We start from the raw sequence: 13,106 nt of genomic DNA, 5'->3' as shown, positions 1-13,106 counted from the left end.
GTCCTCCCTATCCCCTCCCTGCACTGATCACTATAATTAGTGTATTGAGAGAACAGGAAGCTAGGTGATCAGTGTTAGGCCTACTGTTTCAACCTGAACAAAGCTGAAGTAATCCACTAGATCCTAGGTAAGGATTAACTGTTACACTACCCTAGACTAGTAAAGATTTGAACACGAACCATCTCTCTGCCCAAGACCACCAACAATGTTGGTATTATCCCCTTCACTGCTCTAGGCCACCAGGCATTTGGACATTAAAGCTACATCTGCCTTAAACCATCAGATATTAACATTTACACTTTCTGTACCCTAAGCCACAAATGATATTGGTAGTACCCCTTTCTCTACTGTGGGCCATTAGGGATACAGACATTCACATATTCTTTGCCCTAGATCCAAGTTTGTAACTTCCTTAGATAATTTAATCATGGCTAATTTTTGTTTGTTTTTTAATTGGCTTGTGGCAGAATTTTCCAGAAACCTTTCCAATATATGACTTTTGAATGTTTTTGAAATCAACAGGAGCCCCAGTGATATGAATTTTATAACATGCCCGGTTGATATTTTATAAAAGTTTTTAAAGGTTCTTCAGGAATGATTTAAAATGGCCGCCAGCATCCTGTACTAGAAGGTGAGCAGGACTGGTTGCCTCCAATTGCAGAGCTGCATAGGGGATGATGGGGCAAGTTCTCACTACACACTTCACTTTGACATTTCCATAAATTACACATTGATAAGTTTTCCTGTCAGGCTGCTCAGCCATGACGGCATATCATAGACAGGATTGTATTATTACCATCTATTGAAGAGCACTGTAACCTGTAAAGAGGCCCCGTCCATCACCCATCTTGGAAGTTCTGCCAGTGGAAGTAACCAGTCCTGTTCACATTCTAGAACTGATTGGTGGAATTTCCAGAGAACCCATTTATATGTTTAAAAAAGCCTAAATAAACATGTTCTGAATAGAAATGCTGGTATTAGAATATTTATTTTGAAAAAAAGTTGTTTTTTTACAAACCTCTGCATTTAAAACTTAGTATAGTAACATTACATTCAGTTTATTTTTACATTTTGTGCACTAATCTTTCACTACATCAATGTCATAAAAATATACACATTTTATACAGGAATGTTCCCAAAAAATCCTGAAGAAAATATTTGCCCATGGGCATAAAGAAAAGAAACTAACGTAATGGCCATACGACCAATAAAATTATCAATGAAATCATCAAAGCAGTTAGACTGTTGTGTTCTCTTTAAACTGCTCTGATATTGATAACCTTTCCTCAAGATAGGTCATCAATATAGGAAACCAGACAACCAGGTTGGCTGAAATGTAACAATTATAAAATATTAACACAGATGTTGTCCTTTACCATTAAGATGTTAACAATTAGTTGTTTTTAAGTAGCCATGATGGTTTGTTATTACCTAACATGCTAAAATATGACCACCACCAAGGCTTTTCTCTATCTTGGGACTGTTCATCTCCTTCACCTTGTTCCCTTTGCCCTGGGTGAGCATGAGGATCATAAGAATCGAGTGGATCATATCGATCATAGATATCTTCTGGAATAAGTTTATCATACTTTCGAGTTTTTATTTCAACACGGTTCAAAATGAAATCAACGCGTCCAGCTTTCATCATTCTGGCTGGAAGAGTGATCTTCTTGGAAACCTTAGAGTAGCCAAAAGCTTCTGCGGTGATCACATAGACACCTGGAATCAAGAGTCGCCAGTAATCTCCATCTTCGCCTTTAAAAACAAACAAAATCTGTTGGCTAACAGGATATAATCAATACTTATTATTATGAATAAATGATGAAACAGCATCTAGAAAAGCTCTCCCGAAGGATGTCAGAAAACAGTTGTAGAACAGAAGATACAAAATGCACTTATGAAGATAAATTAGGATTATTTACAAAAACAACAGGATAAAGCAATCAACGATATTTAAGCAAATATTAGGAAAACAATTATAAATGTAATTTATTAAATTATTCCTTTTTCAGTTTTTATTATTTAGATTTTTGCATTTAGACTAGTTATTTTACCAGTCTCAAGAGGCCCTACCACCAAGAAGCCCTATCATAGCTCCTTAAAATGTGTCAGCCGTTTGACCTCCTACCTCACTATGACTGCCTGAACACCTACCCCTTAAAGAGGTATTTTAAACTTAAACATTTATCATCAAACATTTATATCCTGGAACCACTGCGAACACCAGCACAAATACAGGGAAACCTGGTTCCTAGTTTTCCCCCAGCCATGAAAATGTGGCGAACAGATAAGGATATTTTCCAAATGCTTTAATTGATGAACCCCTTACACTTCATTCCTGCAGTCCTAGGCCCTGTCTCCGGGACAATGTACTGTTTATGCATTTCTTATTGCATTTTGTTTACTTTCAACAGATATGTTGAAAGTAAACAAAAAGCAAAAAGGTAAAGGAAACCACCTACAGGACATATACACTATAGTGGGTTCACACTACCGGTGGGTGTGAACCCACTGTGCCACGTGACTAACCTCCTCTATGTGAACCCATCATTCTTCGCAGTACCCCTGATGGTGGGGATAGACTTTCCTGAGGGGAAAACAAGGTCACTACCTCTTGAGGAGGATTGGCACACGAGGCAGCTGGTCTAGGTGGACCAGGGGGTACCAGTGCAAGGTACCAGAGGTACAGTCATAGTCAGCAGGCTGAGTCATAATCAGGAGCGACAGTGCAGGACAGAAGGATGAGGTAGAAGTCAAACAAGCAATGGGTCAGAGCAGGTGGCACAGGTACAGGCAGGGGCGTTGCTAGGGTCTAAAGACATCCGGGGCACGAGCCCACGTGAAGCCACGTCCCCACCCCACGAAGCCACGCCCTCATCGGCATCGGGGGCCTTCACAGTAGTTATTAACCCCTTTCAGCAGTCACCCCTTCAGTGAATGGGGGACTGCTGAAAGGGGTTAATAACTACAGTGAATGGCCTAGCCGTCTGGGCAACCCCACAGATCATCCTAACCTATGCTCAGCCTAATTTAAAATGAAGCAAACCCCCAACTATAAACTAATCACAGACGTTGTAACCCATCAATCCCCCTTGTACTTGTTCCGCTACTTGCAGGCTGCGCGGGCATGAGTTCAGATTTTCAGACCGAAGTGACAGAAGTTTTGAACTCATTTTCAAACTTACCTGTATTTTTCGCCCTATAAGACGCTCCGGCCCATAAGATGCACCTAAGTTTTAGAGGGGGACAATAAGAAAAATATATTTTTCATTACACCCGAGGTCAGACCACCAATCAGACCCCCACTGTTAATTAGACCTCAGCTGACAGCCCCAATAAGACCCCCAATGTTAATAAGACCCCAATAAGACCTCAGATCAGACCCCAATGTGAATGACCCCCAATCAGACCTCAGATAAGAGCCCCAGTGCCTCATATCTGCCCCCTGTGCCCCTCTCTAGCCCCCCAGTGCCCCTCTTCAGTCCCCCAGTGTCCATCTTCAGCCACCCAGTGTCCATCTTCAGCCCCCCAGTGCCTCATATAAGGTCCCAGTGCCTTATATCAGCACCCCAGCAGCCTAATACCAGCCCCCCAGTGCCTCATATCAGCCCCCTAGTGCCTCATATCAGCCCCCCAGTGTCCCTCTTAAGCCCCCAGTGCCTCATATCAGCCCCCCAGTGCCTCATATCAGCCCCCAGTGCCTCATATCAGTCCCCAGTGCCTCATATCAGTCCCCAGTGCCTCATATCAGCCCCCAGCAGTCTCTCTTAAACCCCCAGTGCCTCACATCAGCCCTCAATGCCCCTCTTCAGCCCCCCAGTGCCTCATATCTGCCCCCAGTGCCCCTCTTCAGCCCCCTAGCAGCCTCTCTTCAGCCCCCCAGTGCCTCACATCAGCCCCCAATGCCCCTCTTCAGCCCCCCAGTGCCTCACATCAGCCCCAATGCCTCATATCAGCCCCCCAGTGTCTCATATCAGCCCCCCAGTGCCTCATATCAGCCCCCTAGCCCCTCATATCAGCCCCCCAGTGTCCCTCTTCAGGCCCCCAATGCCTCATATCAGCCCCCCAGTGCCTCATATAAGCCCCCCCAGTGCCTCATATCAGTCCCCAGTGCCTCATATCAGCCCCCAGCAGCCTCTCTTAAACCCCCAGTGCCTCACATCAGCCCTCAATGCCCCTCTTCAGCCCCCCAGTGCCCCTCTTCAGCCCCCCAGCAGACTCTCTTCAGCCCCCCCAGTGCCTCACATCAGCCCCCAATGCCCCTCTTCAGCCCCCCAGTGCCTCACATCAGCCCCAATGCCCCTCTTCAGCCCCCAAGTGCCTCACATCAGCCCCCCCAGTGCCCCATATCAGCCCCCCAATGCCCCATATCAGCCCCCCAGCAGCCCCTCTTCATCCCCCAGTGCCTCCATCAGCCCCTAAATAAAATAAAATAAAAAAACACTTACAGTTCCTGCTCCGGATGCTGCTGCTCTTCACCACTCGGTAATCCTCTTGTATAGTCTGCTGTGCAGCCTTCACAGTGGAGCGCCGAGGACCAGGAAGTAAAAGGTGAGTATAGCTCTTCCCGGCCAGCATAAACATTCGGGGCACTGGAAAAAACATTCGGGGCTCCAGCCCCGAATGTTTTGACCTAACGACGCCCCTGGGTACAGGTCAGGCAATCCAGATAAGCAACAGGAGAGTCAAGGCAAAACAGGTAAGGATCAAACAGGTAGCAGAGTTCAGAAACACAAGCATGGGTCAGGTATACAGGAACACAAGTGTGAAGGTGTTTTTCAAGTTCTGCCTCGCTGTGTACCGGACCCTGATTTTGGAATTATTGGATTTTGCCTGCTTGCCACCTGCCTCTGACCTCGGACTTCGGTTACAGACTTTGCTTAATCTCTGCCTGCCCTGACCCCAGACTTCCTGACTATGTACTTCCCCTCGGTGCTTGCACCGGTATCTCTGACCCCCTCGTCAGCTGCCACTGACTCGGGGACTGCTCTGGAGTGGCAACTGGCAACTACTCTAACAGCCCAAGCCTATCCTCACCATCAGAGGCTCTGGTGAAGACCAAGTAGTTGCTTAGTCACGCCCCTCCAGAGTATAGCCAGTCATTGGTGCAGTGGGTCCACACCCGCTTGCATAACAACAAGCAAAGATAACTACAACCTTTGCAGGACATTCAGGCTCATAGGAAGGGGGCTGGACCACTAAAATTGGTGCAGGATGGCTGGGATTGGTTGCACAGGTCACACGTGCAAAACTCTTACATCACAGGAAGTGATGCGCACCGGCCCTTACCGAGATGCTACAGGAAATAGGCTAGAAGGCATGCTGTGTCCAGGGCAGAAAGGAAACTGTGGAGCAGAGTCCAGGACTGGAGCAGTGCATACAGAGACACCGGCAGCAGATTACCGCCGCTACCTGCCCTGTAATGCAGCTGGATGTAAGCAATGACAGAGGCAGCCAGGGAGGGCAGTGCTCGCTTGAGCACGGAACCTAGGACCGCGGTGGTGAGTAGGTGAACACCGGCGATCCGAACTGCTGTTGCAATGTACTATATACTAGCAACATACAACAAAGTATGTAAATATGTAAAAAAAAAAAGTCTAAACCCAATATCTTAAGGAAGGAGATGTCATAACTGCTGGATAAGTGTGATTCCCCCTTCAACACTTCCTGGCCACCAGTTTGTCTGTAAACATCAATGAACAGGTAGGGACTCTTTCCAAAACTCCCCAAAATTCCAGTATAGCCACCTTTCCATTTAATAGTACAGAGAATCATCACACAGGGGCTATTTCTGGGACCCACATCTTTTATGGCATTCTGTGCATATTTCATAAATGCCAAAGATGAGAATGGCTCTATATAATTCATGAAAAGCCCTCAATATACTGTAAATCTTAGCAGAAAATATATGAAATAAGTAGGAAAATCTAGAAAAATACAAAATGTCTTCCACTCGTGATATTCATTTAATAATTATAATATATATAGATATATATATAGATATATATATATATATATATATATATATATATACAGTACAGACCAAAGGTTTGGACACACCTTCTCATTCAAAGAGTTTTCTTTATTTTCATGACTATGAAGACATCAAAACTATGAATTAACACATGTGGAATTATATACATAACAAACAAGTGTGAAACAACTGAAAATATGTCATATTCTAGGTTCTTCAAAGTAGCCACCTTTTGCTTTGATTACTGCTTTGCACACTCTTGGCATTCTCTTGATGAGCTTCAAGAGGTAGTCACCTGAAATGGTCTTCCAACAGTCTTGAAGGAGTAATCAGAGATGCTTAGCACTTGTTGGCCCTTTTGCCTTCACTCTGCGGTCCAGCTCACCCCAAACCATCTCGATTGGGTTCAGGTCCGGTGACTGTGGAGGTCAGGTCATCTGGCGCAGCACCCCATCACTCTCCTTCATGGTCAAATAGCCCTTACTTTCAAAGTTTTCCCAATTTTTCGGCTGACTGACTGACCTTCATTTCTTAAAGTAATGATGGCCACTTGTTTTTCTTTACTTAGATGCTTTTTCTTGCCATAATACAAATTCTAACAGTCTATTCAGTAGGACTATCAGCTGTGTATCCACCTGACTTCTCCTCAACGCCACTGATGGTCCCAACCCCATTTATAAGGCAAGAAATCCCACTTATTAAACCTGACAGGGCACACCTGTGAAGTGAAGACCATTTCAGGGGACTACCTCTTGAAGCTCATCAAGAGAATGCCAAGAGTGTGCAAAGCAGTAATCAAAGAAAAAGGTGGCTACTTTGAAGAACCTAGAATATGACATATTTTCAGTTGTTTCACACTTGTTTGTTATGTATATAATTCCACATGTGTTAATTCATAGTTTTGATGCCTTCAGTGTGAATCTACAATTTGCATAGTCATGAAAATAAAGAAAACTCTTTTTGAATGAGAAGGTGTGTCCAAACTTTTGGTCTGTACTGTATATATATATTATATTATATTTAGAGTAAATATAATTGCTTTTCTCCGACCATACTATATAATACCTGTGGTTATATCATGGCGAATTCCTTTCACTGAGATTCGAGCGTTCTTTATTGGATTCCCATGTTCATCCTTGACTACCCCTTTAATACCACGATGTACCTAATAGTAACACGGCAAACAATTGGTTAGGTTAAAATTAAAAAACAAATTGTAGGCATATGTGAAATTTACTAACAAAATTACGGTAACTTTGAAGCTAAGACACAGTCACTACAAAGCATAAAGATATAACAAAGACTCTGATTCTTCATAGTCTTATCTCAAATCACACACTTGTAATGTCTCATGTGTTTTGCAGGTCTGTAATATGGATGTATTGTATCAAACCCACCAACTTAGAGGAAAAATAAATTGGGGCATCTTATAGATGGTGTAATTGTAAACTTAAGGCTTTAGTACACCTGCCGATTTTTCATCAGATGATTGTTAATGAGTGTTCGTATTAACGCTTATTAGAGTTATCATCTGGCAGTATAATACTGCTGCCGATTGCCCAATGAATGAGCAAATGCTCATTCAGTGGGCAATCCAAATCTTTTGACAGGTTAAAAAAATCATTGTTTGCAGGCGGCAGTTTGTGGTGTCTAATCATAATCTGCTGCCAGCAAACAATGATTCACAGAGGCAGACTGGGAACTTAAAGTGGCCCTGGAAAAGAACCTAAAAGTGACCCCATGTAGTAGGTGAGTCCAAATTGACAGAAGGTGGGTTCAGCAATACAGCACAAAATACTGCCATACCACCATCCTCAGGACGGCAATACAGTGGAATTCAGGAGGGCACCTGATGCTCCTACATTAATTAATGCTGAGTGCAACAGATCATTATATTCCTGGCCAACCCCCTGGGCATCGGCCTACTGGGAGATTTCCCTGTAGGGTCTATGGCCAGTCCGCCCCTGATGATTCTGTATAGGGAAGAGAGATGGTATAATGATCGCTCCTCCCTATACTAAGGAGGATATCTCTGCATGTAATAGCAGTGATGTCCTCCGCTAGTGAGCAGACGATTGCCTGGAAAGAACGCTTCCCTCCCAACAATCGCCTGTTAAACTGGGCTGTTTAATACACCCTATATCTGTGATGGCTAACCTACGGCATCCCAGCTGTGGAAAAACTACGACTACCAAGATGTACACTTACTTGGCTGTTCTCAGAACTTTATAGAAATGAATGAAGCATACTGGGAGTCGTAGTTTCTCCACAGCTGGAGTGCCGAAGGTTAGCCATCATTGCCCTATAGCCAGGCTGTGTAGACCTGCAGTAGATTTATCACAGGGGCTTAGGGTGGATGATAAATGCCGTGCAGGGATAGACTGTTTTCTAACTTTATACCAATTATTGGTTGACTTACTTTAAGCCAAAATTTTACGCCGGAATTTTGGGGCAATTTTAGCAGTAAATGTCAAATATCGGGTGTGGTCCTTTTCTAGTAGGCTGCACATTTTATCAGACTAGGTGCAGATAATTTCTCTAAACCTGGATGTGCACAATCTACAAGAGAATGTAGGTGTCAACTAATACTATGAAGGATCAGTTTAACAATAATAAAAGTAATAATAATAATAATTATCATTATTATTATTATTATTTTTTATTTCTATAGCATCAACATATTCCACAATGCTTTACATTTAGGGGGTTCATGTCCAAATATAATCAAATAGCAACAAACAAGTCAACAATTTAGACAAGAGGAATGAGGGCTCTGCTCACGAGAGCTTACAATCTATGAGGAGATGGTGGTGACACAAAAGATAACCAGTGCTTATTTTGTACAATGGACCAGCCATCGTAACACAATAGGGGAGTAGATATAAAGCTGCATGAACGGCTAACAGCCGATGTCTGTGGTGCTTCTTAGTGGGTGGGATGAGGTGGATAGTGTTTGATGAAAGGATTCCTTTTAGAAGAATGATGTTGAATGGGGGTGGATTGAGAACAGTCAGATTAGGGGATGTGATAGGCCACCCTAAAAAGATGTGTTTAGGGAGTGCCTAAAACTATGTATTTTGTGAATTAACCTAATTGCTTGGGGTAGGGCATTCCAGAGAACTGGTGCAGCACAGGGGATGTCTTGAAAACGGGAGTATGGTAGATGTCAGTCGTAAGTAATTGGCAGAGAATAGCTCACGGGTAGGGTATTAGACAGAGGTGAGGGAAGAGATGTAGGGGGGTGCAGCATTGTGGACAGCTTTGTAGGTGAGAATGGAAAGTTTAAAATGAATGATATACTGTATGGGCAACCAGTGCAATGACTGGCACAGGGCGGAGGCATCGGAGTAACGGTTCGACAAATAGGTGACCCTGGCTGCTGCGTTCAAGATAGTGGAAAATACCTAAGACTGAATCATGGGGAACTCCAACAACAAGAAGAAAGAAAGTACGGTACTTCCTCTGCACATACTGTAGTAGTTCCTATGAAAAACTGCTGCTTGAGAAAGGGATGTGAAATTATTCATATACAGAATAATTAATATATAGAAAAACTTCAGCAAAAATAAAACTCCTGGAATCATGCAGGAAGATCTAAATATCGTGGTAGCATAACCACACATAATATCATATCAAATACATGGATATCATTTGGTCATATGTATAATAACTGTCACAATAGAAAAGAGAATGCAAGCAGAAATCTAATTGGTAGAATTAACCATTTTGTTTTTAATTATAAAAAATATAACTAGATATAGACAGAAGATAAATTACATAGATATATGGATAGACAGATAGATAGATAGAAAGAAAGAAAGATAAAATGTTTATGGCTGTGATGGCTAACCTCCGGCACTCCAGCTGTGGTGTCAGAACTCCATAGAAATGAATGGAGCATGCTGGTAGTCGTAGTTTTACTGGAGGTTAGCCATCAGTGGTATGGCCACTAGAGATGGCCTTGTGGTTCGCCCGGAGGTCGTTTCATGATTTGCCGAACATGGGAACATACAGCGATGTTCGCATGTGCCATATCCTCTTGCATTTTGCCGAACTTTGACCCATGACACACACATCAGGTGGGACAGGACAGCCAATTGAGATGTTTCAGCACATGGACACACCCCCACCCTATAACAGAACCCAATCTGGCAGCTATTTTACATTCTATGTTTTGCCAGTGTAGGGAGAGGTTGCTTTGTGGAGCAGGGACAGACTGCTAGGGACACCAAACGCTAGCCAATAGGGCCACAAAAGTCCTTTTAAGGACTGGCGTAGGTGTGCTAACGATAGGTGTAACATACTGAGGGGTGTGATATATTTATAATATACTTTCTAACATAGAAAGTATATTATAGTGCATTTGTATTGTGCAGCAGTTGTGTGCGATTCTGCTGTGATATCGCAGGTATATAGAGGGACAAGCGTTATTGGAACAACTATTTGCAACGGGTGTGATATACCTGTTGCCCCCCAAAAAAACGGATTGAGAGGTGTGATGTACCTGCTTCCACAAAATACTGATTAAGGGGTTTGATATACTTGCTTCCACAAAATACTGATTGAGGGGTGCGATATACCTGCTTCCACCAAATATTGATTCAGGTGTTCTATATACCTGTTTCCACAAGATACCGAGTGAGGGGTCGGATATACCTGCTTCCACCAAATATTGATTCAGGGGTTCTATATACCTGTTTCCACAAAATACTGATTGAGGGGTGCGATATACCTGCTTCCACAAAATACTGATTAAGGGGTTTGATATACCTGCTTCCACAAAATACAGATTGAGGGGTGCGATATACCTGCTTCCATCAAATATTGATTCAGGTGTTCTATATACCTGTTTCCAAAAAATACTGATTGAGGGGTGCGATATACCAGCTTCCACAAAATACTGATTGAGGGGTTTGATATACCTGCTTTCACAAAATACTGATTGAGGGGTGCGATATACTTGCTTCCATCAAATATTGATTCAGGTGTTCTATATACCTGTTTCCACAAAATACTGATTGAGGGGTTTGATATACCTGCTTCCACAAAATACAGATTGAGGGGTGCGATATACCTGCTTCCATCAAATATTGATTTAGGTGTTCAATGTACCTGTTTCCACAAAATACTGATTGAGGGGTGTGATATACCTGCTTCCACAAAATACTGATTAAGGTGTTTCATATACCTGCTTCCACAAAATACTGATTGATGGGTGCGATATACTTGCTTCCACCAAATATTGATTCAGGTGTTCTATATACCTGTTTCCGCAAAATACTGATTGAGGGGTGCAATATACCCTCTTCCACCAAATACTGATTGAAGCCTGCAATATTCCTGCTTCCACAAATACTGCTCTTCTCTAGGGACTTTGGCACAGGGTCATTTTGAAAATTAAAGGCAGAGGAAAAGGCAGGCCGTTTTGCAGAGGTGGTAGGGGTCGGTCAGATGCACCAGGGCGGAGCCTAAGTGGGAAGTTGGAGAAGGTGCGTGCGATTAACTCAAAGGACGCACCAGAGTTGGCTAAGTGGCTCACCCTTCCACTTCTAAACCCTCCTCATCCTCTGTATCTGCAACCTTCTCACTGTCTGTTGTGTGCACCACCAAAGACACCACCACCACCATAGCCCCTCCACTCGAGTCAGAGGAATTATTTTCCTATCCATTCCCAGACCTTACCGATGCGCAACTATTCTTGGCATCGGATGAGGAAGAGGAGGTAGCAACAGCCGCCACGCAGTGGTCTGGCGACAGTACCCAGATCAGTCCAAGGAGGGTGGTCCCGCTGTTGCTGCCTACTCCGAGATTTCTAATGTCAGTGCTGCTGAAGGTGACATTGATGACGTGTCTATGGACGTCACGTGGGTGCCCACAAGAGAGGAAGAGGAGGGGAGTTCAGAAGGAGAGAGGGAGCAGCACATAGGGAGGAGAAGCAGGCAGAACTCGCAGTGCACAGGAGGCAAAAAGCAGACTGCAAATGTATCTGGAGCAAGCCATCCACCATGCACGGTCACATCTTGCGCTCCCAGGATGCTGGCACATGGCTCCGCAGTGTGGGCTTTTTTTAACGTGTCAGCTGCTGGCAATAGTGTTGCCATCTGCAACCTGTGCTGTCAAAGCATACGTTGCGGTAAGCCCAACACTCACCTAGGGACGACCACCTTAAGTAGGAACCTGGACTCCCATCACTGAGCCATGTGGGCGCAACGCCGTAAGAACCCACAAAGCCACACTCCCGACGCTCCACGTCCTGCCTTTTATTCTTTTCCTCCCATTTGTCCTCCACTCCACCTTACACCGTGTTCATCTGGCAGAAGGCAGGCTTCCGTGGCCCAAATGTTCGAGCGTAAAAAAGTTGATGACGCCGAATAACCCTCTTGCCCAAAGGCTGACCGCTGGCTTGTCAGAACTGCTAGCCCACCAACTACTGCCATATAAACTGGTGGACTCGGAGGACTTAAAGGATAACTGTCACATTTAGACCCTAATTTCAATCTTCATATATGTGGTTACTAATGCCAGGTGAGACGTTACCATGCTGTGCTGCGGCTGTTGTGCCTAGAAGCCAAGAGTCACACCGGTCCGGCACTGCTTTCAGCTCTGTGGCCACAGGCCTATCAGTGGCTAATCCTGCTTAATTTGACAGTTGGTAAAGTGGTGTGCATCAACGGTGCCAATCTGCTGAGCATGCTGAAACAGGGCAAAATGACACACGTGCCGTGCATGGCACACGTCCTGAACTTAGTCGTGCAGTGGCAGGCCAGGAAAATCAGGCCAGGAATAGCCGGTCAGTAGACCTGTTCCCACAATACAGACTGGTTCCAGTTCCTCGCCAGTCTGTGTGCTGGATCCCGCGTGTGGCAGTACTGCCACACGCGGGATCCAGCACACAGACTGGTGAGGAACTGGAACCAGTCTGTATCGTGGGAACAGGTCCACTGACCGGCTATTCCTGACGAGCTAAGTAACATTCCCTCCACCCCCATCTGTGATTACGGCTAATGTTATACTGCCACACCATGGGAGGTGTGTGAGGGAGGCATGATACATATCAGCTGGTGCGAACTAACTAATGCTGAGTATAATCTGTTTGAAATCTTGGTGACCTGCCCCAACTTGAGGACAGGCC

The 13,106-nt window shown here is 44.3% G+C and overlaps 1 protein-coding gene across 1 annotated transcript in view; it reads right to left on the bottom strand.

Moving 5' to 3' along the window:
• Nucleotides 1-1,157: 1,157 nt before the first annotated feature.
• The window catches only part of CPZ (carboxypeptidase Z), a 154,240-nt gene continuing 142,291 nt past the window's right edge, over nt 1,158-13,106 (bottom strand). Inside the window, exons 10-11 of the mRNA XM_040419166.1 lie at nt 7,040-7,139; nt 1,158-1,755 (exon numbers count right to left, since the gene is read on the bottom strand). Of these exons, the coding sequence (XP_040275100.1) occupies nt 1,394-1,755; nt 7,040-7,139 (462 nt within the window). The 3' untranslated portion in view covers nt 1,158-1,393. The remainder of the gene's footprint in view (nt 1,756-7,039; nt 7,140-13,106) is intronic.

Source organism: Bufo bufo, chromosome 2 (assembly GCF_905171765.1).
Source record: "Bufo bufo chromosome 2, aBufBuf1.1, whole genome shotgun sequence".
Classification (NCBI taxonomy): Eukaryota; Metazoa; Chordata; class Amphibia; order Anura; family Bufonidae; genus Bufo; species Bufo bufo.
The sequence above is the reverse complement of the archived record's forward strand: the minus strand, read 5'-3'. Positions and strand labels throughout refer to the sequence as shown.